The sequence below is a fragment of the Brassica rapa genome, chromosome A02, assembly GCF_000309985.2.
Source record: "Brassica rapa cultivar Chiifu-401-42 chromosome A02, CAAS_Brap_v3.01, whole genome shotgun sequence".
NCBI classification, from domain to species: domain Eukaryota; kingdom Viridiplantae; phylum Streptophyta; class Magnoliopsida; order Brassicales; family Brassicaceae; genus Brassica; species Brassica rapa.
The window spans coordinates 12,178,159-12,197,763 of NC_024796.2; the positions used below are offsets into that span (position 1 = coordinate 12,178,159).

Sequence of the window (19,605 nt, forward strand, 5' to 3'; positions counted from 1 at the left end):
CTCAAATAATATAAATTCTTTTAAATAGATAAAATAAATATGCTAAAATATCTTGAAATCTATTTACTTTTGATTTTTTTTTAGTCTTCAAAAGTTTTACGGGTTCCACGAACTTCATAATCTCAGTTTAATGACGGAGCCACATGCATCAAGATGGGGGCCACTGAACTCAACAAAATTTTGAAAATTAGTGTACATTATTGAATTTGAATCTATATGCTCCCATTAAAAAAGAAAGTTTGCCCCCATATTTTTGTTTAAACTTTAAACCCACTAAAAATTTTAGAAAAGATTATTATATTTAAGCCCACTTAATGTATACTAGAGTTTGACCCGCGCACCCGCGCGGGTATTTTTTCAAAATCAGATGTAATTGATATTTGAGAATGCACTCAACTTGAAGGTTCTTGTTTGTGTTGTCGGCGCATATGTTTTTGTTATTAGATTTATAGACCTTTTCAAAGTTTTTAGTTGATAAATTTTGTAATTTATCACGGATTCGCAGATGTTTTCTGTATTATTATATGTGACTTAACATTTGAGAATGCAATCAACTTATTATACTTGTTCGTGTTGTCAATGCATACATTTTTGTCTTGTTTTTAGATTTGTTAAGCTTCTTCTATGAGATTGGTACTCAACTTATTTTAACATAACTATACTATTAAGATGCAATATATTATTTTTGTAAGTACCTTTTATAGTTTTAGTAAATTTAAATATGGTTATTTAGATTTGAAATATGTATATTAAGTATAAATTTAAATTTATGATTATTGTAAACAAAGATATGTTTAGCTTATCTTACTATACTTGGCCATTTTCTTTGATTTTAAAGTAGGTCCAAATAAGCGAATTTATCATTACATAATGGACTTAATAATATAATATTAACCTAAGCCCATTATTTTTTTTTCCGAAAAAACAGGAAAAAAAAGCAGAAACGAAAGCAATCGACTTTTCTTGTTCGCTTGAATATTCCTTACGTGCATTCAATATGCTATCTTTGTCTTATCTTTATCATTTTTAATATATAATTATATTTATAAATATTAAAAATTTTAAAATAGTTTTTGAAATAGTTTCAAAAATCATTTTGATTTTTTTCAAAAAAAAAATTGAAAAGAAAAATCGAACCTTATTAAAATTTATAAAAGTTTGAATTTAAAAACATGTAATTTGAAATTAAACTATGAATGTGAAGAAAAAAGTCGTAAGGCCACGGGAAAAAAATTCATAACTTTGGTGGTTTCCCATATATTTTTGCTTTGAACTATGAGTGTGAAGAAAAAAATCGTAATAGGATTTCACTAAACTATGAATGTGAAGAAAAGAAGTCGTAAGGCCACGAGAGTTGATATAGAAAATAATTTAAATCATATTAAATATTTAGATATTGCTAAATTTTAGCAAAGATATAGGTGGGAATATCCTTTTCTGGTACTTAAAATCAATTGCCATATTGTCCATATTTAGGAATTAATCACGCATAGGATCTATATATTTAGAAAACAATATTGGCAAGTTAGTTGGTTTAGATGAGAATATTCTAGTTTAGATACTTAAATTCGTTTGCAAAATTATAGACCAATTATATGGCAAGATAATAAAGTATTTTGAATCGTTTTGGATTTATATGGCAATGTAGTTTTATATCTATATATATAAATACATTTGAAATAACTTGGAACCTTAAGGTTTTGGGTAAACGTATAATGGTTTTGATCCCAATTCGTGATTGATTTGTTAAATTAGGTTGAGATCAAGTAGAATGAAAAGTTCATCCCAAATGAACTTGATGGAAGCATCCGATTTTGAGCCATTTTCCAACGTTGCTTTGATAATTTTGTTGTTTAGGTTGAACATACATATATCTAATGGAATAATGGATCAGAGTCAACGAAGGAATCGTAGATTGGATAGTTGGTGACTTTCCAAATTTGGTAAAATGTTATGATTGGTTAGTGGTATTAATGATGATCAATAAATACAAATAGTTTTAGGTTAAGGAAAGTGTAAAACTACTGTGTTTAGATCAGTGGCATGTAATTGTAATTATTGTGCAAAACTCAGGGTTAAGTACTAAATGTACTTCTGTTTTAATAGTTTAGATGCCCCCAATAAAAAAATTTCTTGCCTCCGCCATTGTCTCAGTACGTAACATACATATCTTGATACCTAATATATCTCGAAATGTTCAATTGTTATCTCACATTTTTGTCTATAACTGTGTTTGGTTTATAATAAAAGATAATCAATCAAGTTTTTTCTATAAATAGTAGTATACTAGGTATTTCACCCGCACATGCATGCATAATTATATTACAAATATTTATTAGTAAATGCATTATAAATTTGAAGATTAGTATGATAGGTTATTTTAATGATCTTATTTATTTTCATGATAATTTAAACAAACTTTGGAAACACAAAATCAAAATAAGAACAAAAGAAATAAAAGATAAATTCAAAATTAAATTTTATGATAACTTAAAGAAAAACTTAAAAAAAAAGCTAATTGAGATAATGATATTATTTTCTTGATTTATTCTATAAATAGATATACACATACTTATCTTACTATCTTCTAAATTTGAATCTCTTATGAAGGAAAAATAGGTGATGGCAATTTTTTTTTGTTGAGAAAAGGCAATTTTATTATTGTAATTCATGGGATTGCCACATAAACCACATTTATAGTACTATTTTTCATGTTTACACTAACCACTTTTACCCTCACTTTTAATGAAGGGTGAAAAACATTTATATCCCTAAGATTAACTAATCTAGATTTAGGGTTTATAGTTGAGAGGGTTTATAGTTGAGGGGTGGAGTAGAGTTTTTGGAATGTAAAATTTAGGATTGTAATAAATATATAAATAAAAAAAAATTAAAAAAAAAAATATATATATATATATATATATTTTTAAAATAGTTTCAAACATAATTTTTGATTTTTAAACAAAAATTTTTGGAAAAAATATTGTAAATAAAAAATTATAAAAAGTTTGAATTTGAAAAATTAGAATTCGATAACATAATTTTTTATTATTATTATTATTATTATTATTATTATTTATATATATAGAGAACAAAGATATAAGAATCTTTTGCCACTTAATTAATAATGTATTTTGAAAATGTCTTTTTAGTGGTTATTTATATAGTGACAAAATATTCTTAAGAGTATTGATGATTTTAACCAATTAACTTTTAACACAAGATTTCGGAGCAGAAAAACATTTCATAAATAAAATATTTTATGATAACTTAGATACAAATTAAAAAAGAAAATGTGAATTTAGATGATGATAATATTTTCTTCGTTTATTCAATATATATATATATATATATATATATATATATATATATATATATATATATACACACTTATCTTATTATTTAATAAACTTTAAAATTTTGGAAAGAAAATAGGTAATAGTTATGATTTTATTATCACAATAGATTTGTGGTTAATTTTATTATTTTAAACCTAATTATTTATTTTGATGTTTAAAAGGGTTAAAAATATATATGTTAAATTATTAACATGAATTTATTTTTTATAATATACTATGTAATTCATCATAGATGATGATTCATTAATCTTGTAACGTGAGTATTTATTTAAGGTCGATTAAAGTTTATAAGAATCTTAGCCTTTCACAATCTCTAAAACCAAAAATTATTTTATTTAAAACATGTTCTAACTTTTTGATAATGAGAAAATATTTTTTCCCTTTTCGTAAAATCCATATTCCCCTTTTATTATACTTATTTAATATTTAATTTATGATCAATTGTAGAAAAATAAACATATTAATTAATTAATGATATTACCGATATTAATCATTTTAATTTTTAATATTAGAGTTTGAACGCGAAAAATCATTTCGCAAATAATAGTATAGATTATAATTTCTGGACTTTTCTAATAATAATTTAGGAGTGTGAATACTTTAAATAAAGTAAGACATAGGGTTATGATCACGAACGATCGTCTGAAGAATAATGGACTGACAAGTGTCACGAGTAATTGACAGTCTCGGCACGGCGAAAGAGACAGCCAGATAGGTACTTTGACATTGGAACACATTTTTATGGACCCGCCGGATCTCTTAAATGCATCTAAGCCGTCCATCTCATAACTAAACCAAACTAACAAATAACAATATAACAAAAAGTTTTGTCAGAATTAATAATGTTTACATCTACTTAACCGTCTTCAATAGTAGACTGAATTATAGAATGAACAATTGGAGCAAATCTAATTCTATAATAAAGTTACTCTTTTTTAGAGTGAAACATAGAATAAAGTTTTGTGTAACCATTGAAAATGCTCTTAACCAGCACTTTTTCATTCACATATACTAACAAAATCTCTATTTATCTTAAGTGTTAATAAATTCGAAACATCGATTCTGAGTGTTACTTGAATTAGAATATAAACATTTTTGTTAGTGTATTTACTATTGTGTCGCTAGTTAAAAACAAATATCATAAAGTCTATTATTGATTTTGTATTAATGTTATCACTGTCTATATGAATTTTAGACGAAAAAAGCAAAGAAAAATAGTAAATTGTGGGCTCATCCCACATTGATTTCACCTCATTCTAAGTCTTTTATTGTTGTTTTCTTTTTTTTTTCTCGCCTCTTTAAAAATGTAAAAAATTTAAGAAAATAAGAGAATGATCTCGGAACCTTCATGGAAAATCAAACACCAGCTTTGCATTAGTTACACAAAGACAAAGCAGCTATAAATAGTTAGATACAATCACGAGAAGGCAAAACAAAAATAACCAAAACAGAAAATAACACAAAGCTCACAAGATTTAATCAATGGCAAACATCTTCCTCATCGCTAGTGGATCGAGAAGAACAAGAAGAGCAATGAAATCAAAGAACCCTCAAGAAAAGAGATCAAATTCCATTTCAGACAATAACTTCTCATGCAAGAAGCACACGAAACATAGACAGTCTCCTGGAATCTGTTCCTTATGTCTAACTGAAAGGCTCTCTAAGATATCTCTAGAGTACTACGGGTACACTAAAAACGTAGCTAAGAAGGAAGCATCTTGCTGCTCATCATCTTCTTCTTCTTCCACGTCGGTGTCATCTTGTTACTCATCTTCTTCAGTCTCTTCTTGTTCCTCTCCATTGCAATATCGGTACAGAGAGAAGAAGAAGGATGGGAAGAAACATAGCTTTGTCTTCAGATTATTGCTCGGATCTATCGTAGATTAGTTCTTTGATTTATTTAAGCTTTTTATACATACTAGTAATATAATTATTTTTATGCATTCATTCTTGTCTAGTCAAGAAATGCAGAGAATCAGCAAAATTGCACAAGATTTTTATACCTACAAAATTCTCTCCTTTTTTAAAATATTGTTGTAAGCTAATAACGGAAGTGAAATTCATTTTTTTTTCTTTTTAAATGATACATCACAATTCACAAGTCTCTGGTTGTAACCTATGTCGGTGGTAATACTGTATATGTTTTGTTTAGTCACGACATTTTTACTTGTTAAAATTAAAATTTCACTAGATTATATTATCCCAAATTTTTTATTTTCGTATGATTTTTTTTTTCATTATTATCAAAGTGTACAAACTCGAATCCAAAGCCGGCAGTTTTACGGACATACAAACACCAAAAAGGAAACACAGCTCTAAATTATTAATCAAAAAAAGATTTATTGACTTTGCCACCAATTTTAATAGATTACTTTTAATAGTGAGTTTAGAATTTATATATCTCACGTAGAATGAATAAAGATCAACATAAACTAATTCTCGAGATATATGTTCAAAAAAATTTCTCGAGATATATAGAAAGTTGGTTATTTTTCAAACGTTTACTACTAAACAAAAAAAGAAACCATAACAATTTTCGTAGACAGTGTGATTCAATTGTGTTTTTGACATTCGTGACGAATCTAGGTCTTTGTCCTGTCTACGAAATTTGAGCCATTATAAACAGTTGAGTGAGCCAGGCCTTATTGGTCAATAACGCATCAATTTATCTAGATATTTGGGTGCCATCTTATGATAAAATACGTAGGTAACTAGGTAAATCTCAGGACAACAGTTGAAAAAGACGAATAATTCTTTTGACGTTCCATTTTTGTAGTGCACATATATGTGATCTGTATTAAGAACGTCAACAAAAAAAAGAATACACAAAGAGATCCATGACATGATAAGCTGGCGCATGACTTTTACTCTAGTTGCCAGAAATAATGTACGGTATGAGGACAAAGACGTGTTGTACTTTCATACCATATGATTCACTTCATATTACATACAGCTGTTCAAAATTTTAATTAAGCCGTACCAGTAATGTTTGTTGCATGCAATCATAAATATTTACAGATAGATGTGTATGTGTTCCGCGTCTTGGAACTTAGAATATACTATATAGACCACCGGTCCCGTGAAACTTCTTTGAACATTAGTATATATTTTTTAATTCACCAGCAATCATTAATTCGTTTTATAGTTAAGCTCAAATGAAGAACTATAACCCCCATAAGACTATAGTGTCAATGATTGACATTAACAATCAAGTACGTACAAATTCAAACAAAAATAAATTTGAGCCAACCAAATACGATTTTACGGATATGCATATATAATAAGCTATTTTGATTTTCTTCAAACAAATGGAACTCAAAACCGACCTATACTAGTCTATTACTAAGACCAGCCTCGTCTAGTCTTGTTTCAGCGTGATGCGTGAGATACATTACTGATATGTTTTGAGTTGTTGTTTAATTCACTTCCTTCAAGATATATCTATCTTCGACTGAATGGAGAAAAGAAAATATCATTAACCATGTGCCGACACAGATTTCATGTAATCCTTTGGTTTTGGTAAGACTAAAGGGTTCTTGGCCTGAGGGCACGTCTGCATGGATGTCACAAATCATCATAACAAAAGACTAAAGGCTTGGCCGTGGCTGAAAACTACTCCAAAACTTAGGCGGCGACTCTCATGCCAAGTATCAGTCCATTTACTGGAGGTCTGGAGCTTAAATTGCATTGTCGAGGACTAAAAAGAACAAAACAAAGGCTTGTCAATTTCTAGAAATGGATCATCTCAGATTTTTTAACACTTTTCACCTTTTAACGATACATTGAGCCTTTTTAGGAGAAATAAAGGAACCACCCTCTTTAAGACAATGTATCTCTTCTTCAACTAGTGTAACCTTATGCCGTGAAACTAGCAATTTTATTGAAGACTCCTCTCGTTGTCCTTCGAGTTATGATAAAGCTAACCTTGATTAATTTGTACTCTCCTTGGTTTTGCGACTTTCAGTAATCGTTCTCAGATTCTTGATGTCTCTTGCTATTATGTCTTCTAAGATGTAGTTCTGCTATATAAACTTCCTCTCATTCCAAATTTTGTGAAAATACAACAAAATCCATCTTAATAATTTTGAAAATTCCAGATTCAAAGGAAAAATATGTGCATATATGCATTTGTGCTTAAAGCCGCATCATAAAAATGTAATAGACTGGAAAATTATTCATAATTAACCTTGAATTTAAACTATATATATAATAGTGCACTAGTTTTTTTTTTGTTTTTTTGCTAAAAGATCAATCAATATAGTTAAAGCAGGATCATCCTTATATTTGGCCTCACAACTCTGTTGAATATTACTTTTGTGCCATTGAATCTACTTTAAAAGAAAATTACTTATACCATAAAGTGTGTCTTTCTACGCTTACTAGATATTTTTTTTGTAACCACCGCTTTGATCTCAAAATAAACGGGACCCACTTTTCTGTATCTAAAAAGTAAAAACTCTCAACAAAGAACACCGGTTAACAGTTACTAAATAAAAAATGTTGGTTAGTGCTACACCAACACGTACAAAGAGTTCACGGTTTGATTCTTATACGAATTGAAAGTTCATATGGAAGCAGTTGTAATCATATGTATACGTTTTTGATTTTCCACAAAATTAAAACTTAATAATTGCTATAGCTGGAATAAATTACGAGATCAGTATGACCTCATAAAATCTAAATATTCAGCCAGCTATATAAATATATTTTTTTTTTGGTTTTTCGGTTCCAGATTAATGTGTCTAGACCATATACTATTTTATATAAAAATTCATAAATAATTTATGTAAGTCTAAAAGTAAACCCGCCTTTTGATTAAAGAAAACAATATCTTAATCTTTCTTCCTACTGAAACCACAGGATTCTTCAACTCCAACAACTATCTCTATGGACCTTTTCAATTTCTATTGATTTTCAAATTCATTTTGATTAATATTTATTGCCTAATTGACCTTTAATAAGATAAGATCAATCTACATTTTTTTTCAAACAAAATAGTTTCTATAATTTGTTATATATTTTTATTAAAAACCAAAGTAAGTTTACAAATATAATGTGAGCAATTATATAATTGCTATAATTAGATAACTACTAAGAAAATATAATATGTTGCAAATTTTAGAAATAAAGTTTATAACTAATTTGTGAAATGCCTATGATACAAGTGTATAGTTATGCAACTAGACATATTCAATATAGTTAGCAAAAATTATATTAAATTTAATTAATATTAAAAATAAATATAAAAGTTAAATTTCTTGAAATAATAAAAAAATAAAACAAAAAATATACCCGCCTTTGTCAAAATCTAGTTTACAATTAAATTGCAGGAGAATCCCCTATATATATATATTAATTGAAGATCATTAAAACAATTGTAACCTTAAGTTTGTACTAATTAAAAAGAGACCATGCTTAGATGTCACTTAATTATGATGACAATTTAGCTTACCTGATAGCTTAAGAATCAATTGAAAAAAATATTGGTTCAATATCCAATTAATAGAGAACATTATATTAACCCAAAATATAAGAAATGTGTATTCTTTCCTTAAATAAAAGCTACAGAATTACCTAATATAATTAACATATACATAACAATTAATAATTATGAATAATAACGATTTGATAACAATTTTTGCATGCTTACTCATTTATGTTTAATTTTATAGTAATAAAAGAAATTAAACAATCACATTAACCATATAATATAAATTTTTTTTATCTTATATGTTATATTTTGAATTTTTTAAAACGACTTTAAATTACAAAAAATGTTAAAAATCCCTTTTAAAATTTTGTGATCAATGGCTTAATTTTTTTTGTTATAACAAGATACAAATGATCATACAATCAGATTAATATGAATTATTATTTAATATGTTAATTTTGAAACTTTCATTGAAAGAGTATTGGGACCTTAATATTTTTATTTTGAAATTTTCGTCAAAAAACACCACATCGAATTTTTTTGAGATTAATGTTTTATTTTTTTGACTTCAAATATACAAATGTCAATAAAACCATATGAGTAGGAAGTCTCAATAATAAATATTTATATTAAAATATATTATATATTTATGTCAATATCTTTGAAATAAAATTAGATACCATAGAAAATAAATAAAATGATTATTTTGATTTATTTAGCATAAATATATTGTAAATAAACAAGAGATATTGTTTTGGCTTATGTGATTACTATAATCTCATATATATTAATTGAGAAACAATTTTACTTTAGCAAGTGTAAGATTTATTAATTAATATTGTTTGAAAATCTCATAAGAGATCGATACAACTAAGACTTATTTAGAAGTTATTGAAATCACCTAGTGAGAACATGGATTGTACAACAAATTTGCTTTCCTAACCCTAACCCCCTTTATATTCGTCACAATACCGATATAGAAAATTTGGAAGTGTCAATTGACAATCTGAAATGGTAATGTTTTTTTAAGTTTAATCCATTGTTTTTCTGAAATGGGTCTAGAACAGTTTTTAATGATAACTAAATGAGCAGCGTACATAGTAAAATCTGTTTTGGTTTAAAAAATTTTGCATACCCAAAGTCAATATGAACCATCATCATTATCGTTTGAAATTTTATCACAATAAAAATATAAGGTTGGCCAAAAAATCTGAATCCAAAAAACCAAACCAAGGCCGATCCAAAGAATAGTACTAAACTTTAACTAAAATTGCTAGATATCCGAATGGGTTCAAAATTTTGGTATATAAAGAACCAAAACCAAACCCGATCCAAACCGTAATATTTTAGGTATTTGAATAAAGCCTAACAATATTTATATGCTCAAATATATTAATTATTTTTAAATTTATTATCTAAAAGAATATACAAAATATATAAGATTTTTTTAAGTTGTCTAAAATACTTGGAAATATATACAAATAATGTATAAGTACATGTTTAAAATAGCTAAACGATACCTATAATACCTAAAATATTTAAAATCTCTATTGAATTCCTATCCAAATATTTAAGCTAAATCAATTTTTATGTTAAGTTAAAGTATTTTGGCATACATTATTCAAAATTATATGTTATACATTATTTTTATTTTTAGATTTTGAAAAATTTAAACTATATATGAACTTTAATTTTTGAAAAAAAAATTAAATAGTTTTCTGAACCTAAACCCGAACTAACCCCGCAAAGATCCGAACCGAATCAAACCCTCGAGGATCCGAATCGAACCAAATGGTACTCGGATGTTCACCTCTAATCAAATGTAGAAAAAGTTATTGATAACAAAATATATTTTATTTATAATATTCAAGTATAATATGTTTTTTTAAATCCACCCGCGCGCAAATTATCATCTAGTGTGAATGTTACAAAGCAATTTAATTGCTTAGTGGCCAATTGGCCTTAGAACCAAAATTAAATAACCTAATCTAATAGTTAAGAGCCCATAAGTCTTGACGGACCTGGAAAAAAGCTCAATCTCAGAGTAAAACTCCAGCTCTAGAATCAGGAGGTGGAAGAGACAAAGTTTATATAGTGCACTGGTTTAAAGATCCGCCATGTGCGGAATGAATATTTTATATACACATTATTTTTACATTGTTATTTATTTAACGTTTTTACATATTATTAAAAAAATTAATAAATATATATTGAATAATTAAAAGCTAGTAACTGTTACATATATAATTAAATTGATACAAATACATAAATTAAAGAAATCACTTTTGTATCTTATTTAAAATCATTTTGTGGTAGAAAAATTAAAAAAAAAATATTTTCTCTATTTTCTATTGTTTGTAATTAAATTTAAATAATATTAACATAGATATATAATATTTGTTTAATATGACAATGTATTAAATGAAACTTCTTAATCATATGATTTTATGATCATTCCTATTTTTTAACAAAAATTTTAAACCATTAATAACAAAAATTTTAGTCTCGGACTTTTTATATTTTAATGACTTATATTTTTTTAAAAAATTCACGCAAATTTGAAATTAAAATATCAAATTCTCAATACTTGTTCAATGCAAGTTTGTAAATTTAAATATTTATGTAATTTATATGGTATGTTATTTAATATATATATATATTAATCTTCATATCTAGTAAATGTGATTTTTACTCATATGATTTTATGAACATTTATATCTTATTATAACAAAAAAAACTTAAACCATTGGTCACAAAAATTTCATTGTGAGACTTAACAGTTTTTGTAATTTATGGTCTTTTCAAAAAATGAAAATATAACATATATTAAAAAAAATTATTTTTATTATATAGTTAATATAATTGTTAATTTATTTTAAGAATTTAATATTCAACAAAACTAATAGAGGATATGTAAATTGTTATCAAATATTTCTTATTAAAATCATTAATTGTTAAATATATATTTTATTCACTTTTGGTAATTTCATATATTTTATTTAAAGAAAAAATAATAATAATTGTAAATTGTTAATTAATTTTCTGATTAGTTTAATAAAAAATAGATAATATATGTTTAGTGGACCAACATATATTTCTGTGGACTTTAGGAAGCATTGTAGTGATGACACATATCATAACTAAAATATATTAATGCTTCTCTTTTGAGGTACATGGGATGATTACCATTGAATTCAAATTTGGACGGTATTTTAGTTAGTAACAAAGTTCACAAGACTAATATATGTAGTCTTTCATTCTTAGTTGTTGTTTTTATGTCATCTGTAAATTATATTTAAATATATGAACGGCAGTCACACACACATAAACATAACTAATATGCAATGAACACATTATGTATCAGAATTCAGAACTTAAACTATAATATTCGTTGTCTTTGTGAGAACCAAACTAATAATTTCATTTTGGGTTAAGTCCACTTGGAATCCGTTAAAAAGCCACGTGTAAGTAACATAGTCTGGCCGTAAAAAGAGATCAATCACTGCCCGTCTGCCCGACAAAACAATTTCAAAATTTCAAAGTAGTAGTAACGAATCAAACGGTCATCTAATAAAATAACGTTAAGATAACCGTAAAAGGACGGAGAAAAAAGGATTCTTGCCTTAACCACAAAACATCATCTCCTTTTATCTCCTCTTCCGAATATTTGGATACTCTATGCTATCGATGGAGGATTGTTACGATCCACTTCTAGCAACCGATGCTTCTCCCCGACGCGAAAGCTTCTCTTGCTGTGAGTTTTCTTTTTCAATTTGATTCTTCAATTTATGAGTTGCCCTCACTCTGCTTAATTCCTTTTTCGTAATATTTTTCGTTCTTTAGGAAGCTACTACAGTATCGAGCTCAGTGACTATGACAATGGCGGATCTCGTTGAAAATGGTAAGTCAATCGGAAACCTTATTCAAATCTATGAGTAAGTTCTCTCAAACTTCAATAAATATGGATTTAGGTGTAGATGTTGAACAATCAAGATCAGGATTGATGGAATCGGATCAATCTAGTGATCCAATATCGGAATCGGAGCAATCTAGTGATCACATAGCGTTAAATGTTGAACGATCAAGCCCAGGATTGATGGAATGGGAGCAATCTAGTGATCTCATAGCATTAGATGGTACTGAAACCTTTTTTACATTTTCCTTAATCATCTCATGGAGTCTAACATTGATTGTGTTTCAGGAAAGCTTGTGTTAGGGTTTCCTCTAGCATCTCCAGATCTAGTTAATTGCGGCGGTTCACCTAGATATGGAGATTCACCAGATATTTCTCAGAAACTCAGATTCTCCACTGAGCTTTCTCTAGAGAATGGAATCCACCGCTGTAAAACTCCGTCTGTTAGGTTCTCAGCTATTAACCAAACTTTTGGATTTGAGTTGTCTCCTGGGTCTTCCTTTGAGTTACCTTCACCACCTGGAAACTATAGGGAGATTACAACACCTGTGATGAGTATTAACTCGGGTTCTACAACGATGGATGTGAGTGTGGATGATGTGACTTTCTTGAAGGATGAGTTTTTCAGTGGAGGTGAAACTTTCACCACTGATGCTGTTGTTGGCAATGAAGATGAGATTCTCTTGTATCAAACAGCTCGGCTTGGTAATTTCGCTTACAAGTTTCAGTCGTTGGATCCTGGGGATTACTTCATCGACCTGCATTTTGCTGAAATCGAGTTCACTAAAGGTCCTGCGGGAGTTAGAGTTTTCGATATATTTATTCAAGAAGCGAAGGCAAGGCCATCATCGTTACATTGAGCTTTTCTTTGTGGTCTTATTCATCACATATTTATCAATAATGATTTGGTTATGTTTGACTGGCAAATATTGCAGGTTATATCCGGTCTTGATTTGTTTTCCCATGTAGGAGCAAATACACCTCTTGTGATAGCTGATATAAGGATGCTCGTTGGTCTGGAAGGAGAGCTATCTATACGGTTAGAAGGAGTCACAGGAACCGCAATTCTATCTGGCATTTCTATTAGGAAGGAGGCAACAACTACTTGTATGTTGCTTTCTAACCTCTGTGTCTTCTACAAGAATTTTTTTTTTTTGGTTTCTTCCTCTTCCATGTGAGATATATGGTTTCATATGGTGCTTGGAAATTAGAGAACTATCTAACTTGGTTAAGCAAAACTTCAGTTTCTCTGCTAAAATTTTTCATTTTCAGATGTTGAAGACACTGGAATGCTAGCAGTGAAAGGAAACACTGACACTGTTCTGTCTTTGCCACCTCAAGTGAGAGATCTTGCACAATTTTGATGTTTCTAGTTTAAGTTTAAGATTACATAAGTTGATTATTATAGTGTAATACTGTTTTTAGGAAAATGTAGACTGCAGAACGGAAAAAGAGACCCACGAGATGAGTAATGACTGCGAGCAGCAGAAGAAAGAGATGGCAGATATGAAGAGAATGGTTGACGAACTTAAACAAGAGAATGAAAGAAAGAGTAGAGAATGCGAAGAAGCATTGAATTCTCTCCGTGAGCTTCAAAATGAGCTAATGCGCAAGTCGATGCATGTTGGTTCTTTAGGTATGTACATCCTTCTCCTTTTGCTTACGTCTTTCATTGCAAGGGTGAAAGTTGACATTTCAGTACCTTTTTTTATATCTAGCCTTTGCTGTGGAGGGACAAGTAAAAGAAAAGAGCAGATGGTTCTCTTCATTAAGAGATTTGACAAGAAAATTGAAGGTACATGGAAGCAAATTTAAGATACTATCACCAACTGCAAAGTCTTATGCCTCACTTAAACGAATTTGGATTCATAGATTATGAAAATGGAGCAAATTAAGCTGTTGGAGGAGGCATCCACATACAAATTGCTAGTCCAAGACATCAACGAGTTCAGTTCTCACATCCAGTCCAGAGGTGAGTCTTGGGTTTGCTGTTATTTGGACATACCACTAGCACTACAAAGATTTTATAATTTTGTGTTTTTGTGATTTTGATCAGTTGATATTTGTTTACAACAGTAATGCAGGACGCAGAATTGCATGAAAATCTCAAAGCTGGAGAAAAAGAAAGGAAGGAATTATACAATAAGATACTGGAGCTAAAAGGTCTGTGTTTATATCCAATATAACTTCTAGAGGGACTTCATTGGCTAAATATGGCAGTATACCAACTTACAGTGATCATTCTTTTCTTCAGGAAACATCAGAGTCTTTTGCAGGTGTCGGCCCCTAAACTTTGAAGAAATTGAAGCAGGAGCATCAATGGGAATTGATGTTGAGTCGACCAAAAATGGAGAGGTCATAGTCATGTCAAATGGGTTGCCCAAAAAAAGCTTCAAGTTCGATTCTGTTTTTGGTCCTAGCGCTTCCCAAGGTGATCATTGTCATCCATCACACCCTTTCCTACTTCCCTTGCATCATCTCACAACATGTTATTTCTTGTTCTTTTTATAGCTGATGTCTTCGAAGATACTGCTCCTTTTGCTACGTCAGTCATTGATGGATACAATGTTTGCATATTCGCCTATGGCCAGACTGGTACCGGGAAAACCTTTACCATGGAAGGAACTCCAGAGAACCGTGGTGTAAATTATAGAACACTAAAAAATCTGTTTGAGATTATGAAAGAACGAGAAAACCGCTACAGTTATGAGATCTCGGTCAGTGTCTTGGAAGTTTACAACGAGCAAATAAGAGATTTGTTGGTCCCTGCTTCACAAAATGTATCTGCAGCGAAAAGGTACATAAGATTTGTAGAGAGCATGCAAGCTCCATAGTTCTTTAGACTCGTTGATTATAACTTGGTGTTTCAGTAAGTATTACAAGTAACTTTTGTTGCTGTGTTTGAACTAAAATTTGGCGAAATGGTCTCAGCTTAGTTTGACATCCTTTATTCCTTTAACTGAAATTTTCATATCATGGTTTTTTTTGCAGATTTGAGGTAAGGCAGGTGGGTGAAGGAAACCACCACGTACCAGGATTGGTTGAAGCACGAGTGACAAGCATAGAGGAGGTTTGGGATGTGTTGAAAACAGGAAGTAATGCAAGGGCTGTTGGGAAAACGACGGCTAATGAGCACAGCAGCCGATCTCACTGGTTTGTAGCTCAAGTCTCCTTTTTCAGAAAAGGTTTCTGGTGATCAGCTACCTAAACGTAGTTTCTTTTCTCTGCACAGCATTTACTGCGTGATGGTAAAAGGGGAGAATTTGTTGACTGGAGAATGCACAAAAAGCAAACTATGGTTAGTTGATTTAGCAGGAAGCGAACGGGTTGCAAAGACAGAAGTGCAAGGAGAACGGTTCAAGGAGACTCAAAGCATCAACAAATCATTATCTGCTCTTGGTGATGTCATATATGCTCTTGCCAATAAAAGCTCTCACATTCCTTTCAGGTCAGTATGATTCATCCTTTTACTCGAGTTAGTGAGCAAGGTTACAACAGACTACATTCACCATTTTTCATCCAATTTGACGTTTCGTTTGCATTACCTTTGCAGAAATTCAAAGCTCACCCACTTACTTCAGGATTCTCTAGGTACTTTAACTTTGTTTACAAAGCTGCAGCCATTTTCTTTGCTTACATATGTTTCACTTTAACTATCCTGTAATGGTGCTTATGATAAAAAAAAATTGACTGGAATGTAACAGGAGGAGATTCGAAGACCCTCATGTTTGTACAAATCAGTCCTAACGAGAAAGACAACAGCGAAACGCTATGCTCACTGAATTTTGCTAGCAGAGTTAGAGGGATAGAGCTGGGGCCTGCAAAGAAGCAGCTAGACAATACTGAACTCTTGAAATACAAGCAAATGGTAAGCTAGACTCTCAAGATGACATCTCCACATATGTGTATATCCAATCATTCAAGTGTTTAATCAGGGCTGTGTTAAGTTTTTAGGTTGAGAAATGGAAGCAAGATATGAAAGTAAAAGACGAACAGATGAGGAAAATGGAGGAAACGATGTTCGGTTTAGAAGCGAAGGTCAAGGAACGAGACATTAAGAACAAAACTCTTCAAGAAAAGGTAAAACAATACTCCTCATAACCACACGAAGAACATTTTGATCTTTGCTGAAACCACCACATATCACTTTCTTTGCTAGGTTAAAGAACTTGAATTGCAACTGCTAGTAGAGAGGAAGCTGGCTCGTCAACATGTAGACACCATGATTACTGAGTATCAGACGAAACAACAGCACGGGGATGAAAACATCCCATCAAAGAGGCCACCACTTGCAACCATACCGTTGGGAAGCAACAAGAGCTCAAATGAAACCTCAACTTCGAAAGAAATGGTGAATCTAAACCGACCACCACTCTCAGAGAGCACCACCACCACCAGCAATGATCTACCGCCTTTACCTAACGGTAGCGTCAAGTACAACGACCTCATGGAGAAGGAGAACAACAATCCAGAAATGGCTGAGCGGTTGCAAATATCCAAGAGTACAGGGAGATTCTCCGTTTGTCCAAAGCGTATTCTACCACCTCCAGCTCCAAGAAGGAGCACTCTTGCCCCTATGCCATACTTTCCAATCACATTAACTTCACCATCAAGGCCTCATGAAAAGAGCGGCACTAGCCAGGTGCTACGCATCAGCCCCAAGATGCGTAAAAGTAATGGGAAGATGCTGAGCAGCATACTGAGACGGAGCATGCAAAAGAGAATGCAAATGAAACCTTACCAGAGACAGCAGCCGTTGAGAAGAGTTGGCATTAATGTAGGAATGGAGAAAGTTAGGTTGTCTATAGGAAGCAGAGGAAGGTTAGCTCACAGAGTTTTGCTAACCAATGCTCGCAAGGCAGGTCTAAAGGAAACACCACTGAAACAGATACAGAAGGAGAAAGAGAGATGGATCTGACCTTAGGACATAACTTCTCATGTGTTGTTTGTGGATTTGATTTGATCCTACTGTATAGATGTATTTGATTGGCCCTTGTGAGTTTAACATTGGAAATTATTTTATTGGGAGTCTAGTTGATTTTCATTAAGACATAGACTCTATTTTGTTAAACATTTCATATAAGAAACAAAACTTCTCAGACACACACTGACATATTTTGTTAAACTAAATACCATTATCTGTGTCATCGTTATGCGTCCATGGATTATTAGTCTCAACCCAACCTCTAAACGCTATGTTATCTATAGTACGGTCAACCTCAGTCTCTGGACATTCGCGCACACTACAATCACGTAAATGACACATTCCACCGTCTGGCCAGAATGGGCAGTCACACCACAGCTTAACTGATCGCCGAAGAAGAAACTGACATTAGAAACTGTCCTAGAGCTAACAGCAACAGAAAATAGCACAACAACCAAAGTAGCCAAAGGCCATCGTCATGTTCTTCTCTTCCCTTCGCCATCTTCTGCATTGATTGCACCACCTTTTCCCATTACTATGACGAAATTCTAAAAAAAAACAGAAAAATGTCTGATCTTTTCACGATGAACACGTTTTTTCGTCTTTGGACAATTATAAAAACACCAATGTTGTTGTTGTGTCTGAAGATCGGCTCATATTAAGCAAGCAAGCAAATAAGAGTCATGTAAAATGAATGAGTTTGTTTGGTTTTGACATTTTAGCAGCGCTAAGCAGGGTCTGAGTAACGCGAGTTACATTTAGTCAGCGCGTGACATTTATTTCGTTTGTCTGGTGACGTGCTTTAGCCAAATAGGATCCACTTAATCCTAACATAAACATCTTGCTGTTTCAACACGTCTCAGTCAACGCATTGTCGTTGATTTTTTTTTTAACACTAGTTAATTATTCTATTACAAACTATCAGAAACATTACATAAACAATATTAAAACCTACAAATCTATTTACCTTAAGAAGACTTCCGTCTAACTGCATCACCCAGAACCGCCATATGACATCCATTCCTGACAGTACGCCTTGTGTCATACCGAAGATCTCTTGTAAACATTTTTTTCAATATTCTGCATAATTCAATTTTTTCCGAAAATTGAAATTCAGACCTCCTGATGTAGAATCATTAATGAATTTTTGGTCAAATCACTGGACCAATGCGCTTACACAACATAGTCGTTGACTATTATTAGCTTTTATCTATATCCTTTGAGATGTCTATATACTCAAATCGATGAAATATTCGTAAATTTTGGTTCGATTTGATATATGTTTCGATTTGAACCGAAAAATACAGATATCCGTAATTCTAAGAAGCAAAAAAAAAAATTAATATGCATTATCTGTAAAAAACGACACAAATCACAAATATTAATATTGTTATGAATGCATATCCAATCCATTATATACATATATACACATATATTTAGAGAATTTTTTATATTACTTACTTTAATACTATATTTATACAAATTTTACAATATTTTATTTATTAAATTTATTATATTAGTTATTAAAATTAGAAAAGTAAATAAGTTTTTATTTTTGCAATACAATATTGTTATTTTGGATTTTCTTTATAGATTTTTAAATTTTTACTAAGTACGCACTGGATTTTATGACTTTCACCCTGTTACGATTAGGCTTGTTAATTCATTTTTGGGCTTTTTAAAAACTTTATAGTTTGGCCGAACTCTTTTTTCCAAAATTTAAAAACATTTCATTAATCATTTCGAATGGCCATAAACAAGGGAATACAACCATATGACCTTAGACTTGTTAATGCAAGATATATGAGCTACACGAACTAGAACACACAGTAACACATAGATAATTCTTTCCAAAAATACAACTAGATTAATCTTTTTAAAAGTACATACAAGTTCTTTTTAAAAGCAATCCTTCAATCAAGCTCATGACAAACCTTGATTTGTTGACTAGTTTCACTCGTTCACAGACTTATAACAG

General features: G+C 30.6%; 2 protein-coding genes across 9 annotated transcripts; both read left to right on the forward strand.

Annotated features, from left to right (window-relative positions):
* The first annotated feature begins 392 nt into the window (after positions 1-392).
* LOC103852766 (ADP-ribosylation factor-like protein 6-interacting protein 4) lies at positions 393-8,685 on the forward strand. The gene has a single exon (XM_033284832.1). The coding sequence runs from the start codon at positions 4,842-4,844 to the stop codon at positions 5,244-5,246; it is 405 nt and encodes a 134-aa protein (XP_033140723.1). The 5' UTR covers positions 393-4,841; the 3' UTR covers positions 5,247-8,685.
* A 395-nt stretch (positions 8,686-9,080) lies between these two features.
* LOC103852767 (kinesin-like protein KIN-14Q) lies at positions 9,081-17,808 on the forward strand. 8 transcript variants are annotated; one of them, XM_009129667.3, is made up of 18 exons: positions 9,081-12,549; positions 12,634-12,691; positions 12,762-12,926; positions 12,992-13,539; positions 13,639-13,810; positions 13,976-14,043; positions 14,129-14,339; positions 14,422-14,498; positions 14,576-14,675; positions 14,780-14,866; positions 14,958-15,134; positions 15,215-15,500; positions 15,695-15,856; positions 15,936-16,151; positions 16,257-16,294; positions 16,408-16,571; positions 16,658-16,783; positions 16,863-17,808. In XM_009129667.3, exons 1-18 carry the CDS (start codon positions 12,469-12,471, stop codon positions 17,619-17,621), a joined length of 3,495 nt encoding a protein of 1,164 aa, XP_009127915.1. In that variant the 5' UTR covers positions 9,081-12,468; the 3' UTR covers positions 17,622-17,808. The 8 variants fall into 8 exon arrangements, with proteins under 8 accessions (XP_009127915.1, XP_009127916.1, XP_033140716.1 ...); XM_009129668.3 differs by having other exon boundaries at positions 12,768-12,926; XM_033284825.1 differs by having other exon boundaries at positions 9,081-12,544; positions 12,768-12,926.
* The last annotated feature ends 1,797 nt before the right edge of the window (positions 17,809-19,605 follow it).

Excerpts from the sequence above, each read along its gene's own strand:
- LOC103852766 (XM_033284832.1), top strand. The coding sequence starts at position 4,842 with ATGGCAAACATCTTCCTCATCGCTAGTGGATCGAGAAGAACAAGAAGA.
- LOC103852767 (XM_009129667.3), top strand. The coding sequence starts at position 12,469 with ATGCTATCGATGGAGGATTGTTACGATCCACTTCTAGCAACCGATGCT. Across the intron at positions 14,340-14,421 it reads GATGCATGTTGGTTCTTTAG|CCTTTGCTGTGGAGGGACAA; the intron begins GTATGTACATCC and ends TTTTATATCTAG. Across the intron at positions 15,857-15,935 it reads CACAGCAGCCGATCTCACTG|CATTTACTGCGTGATGGTAA; the intron begins GTTTGTAGCTCA and ends TTCTCTGCACAG.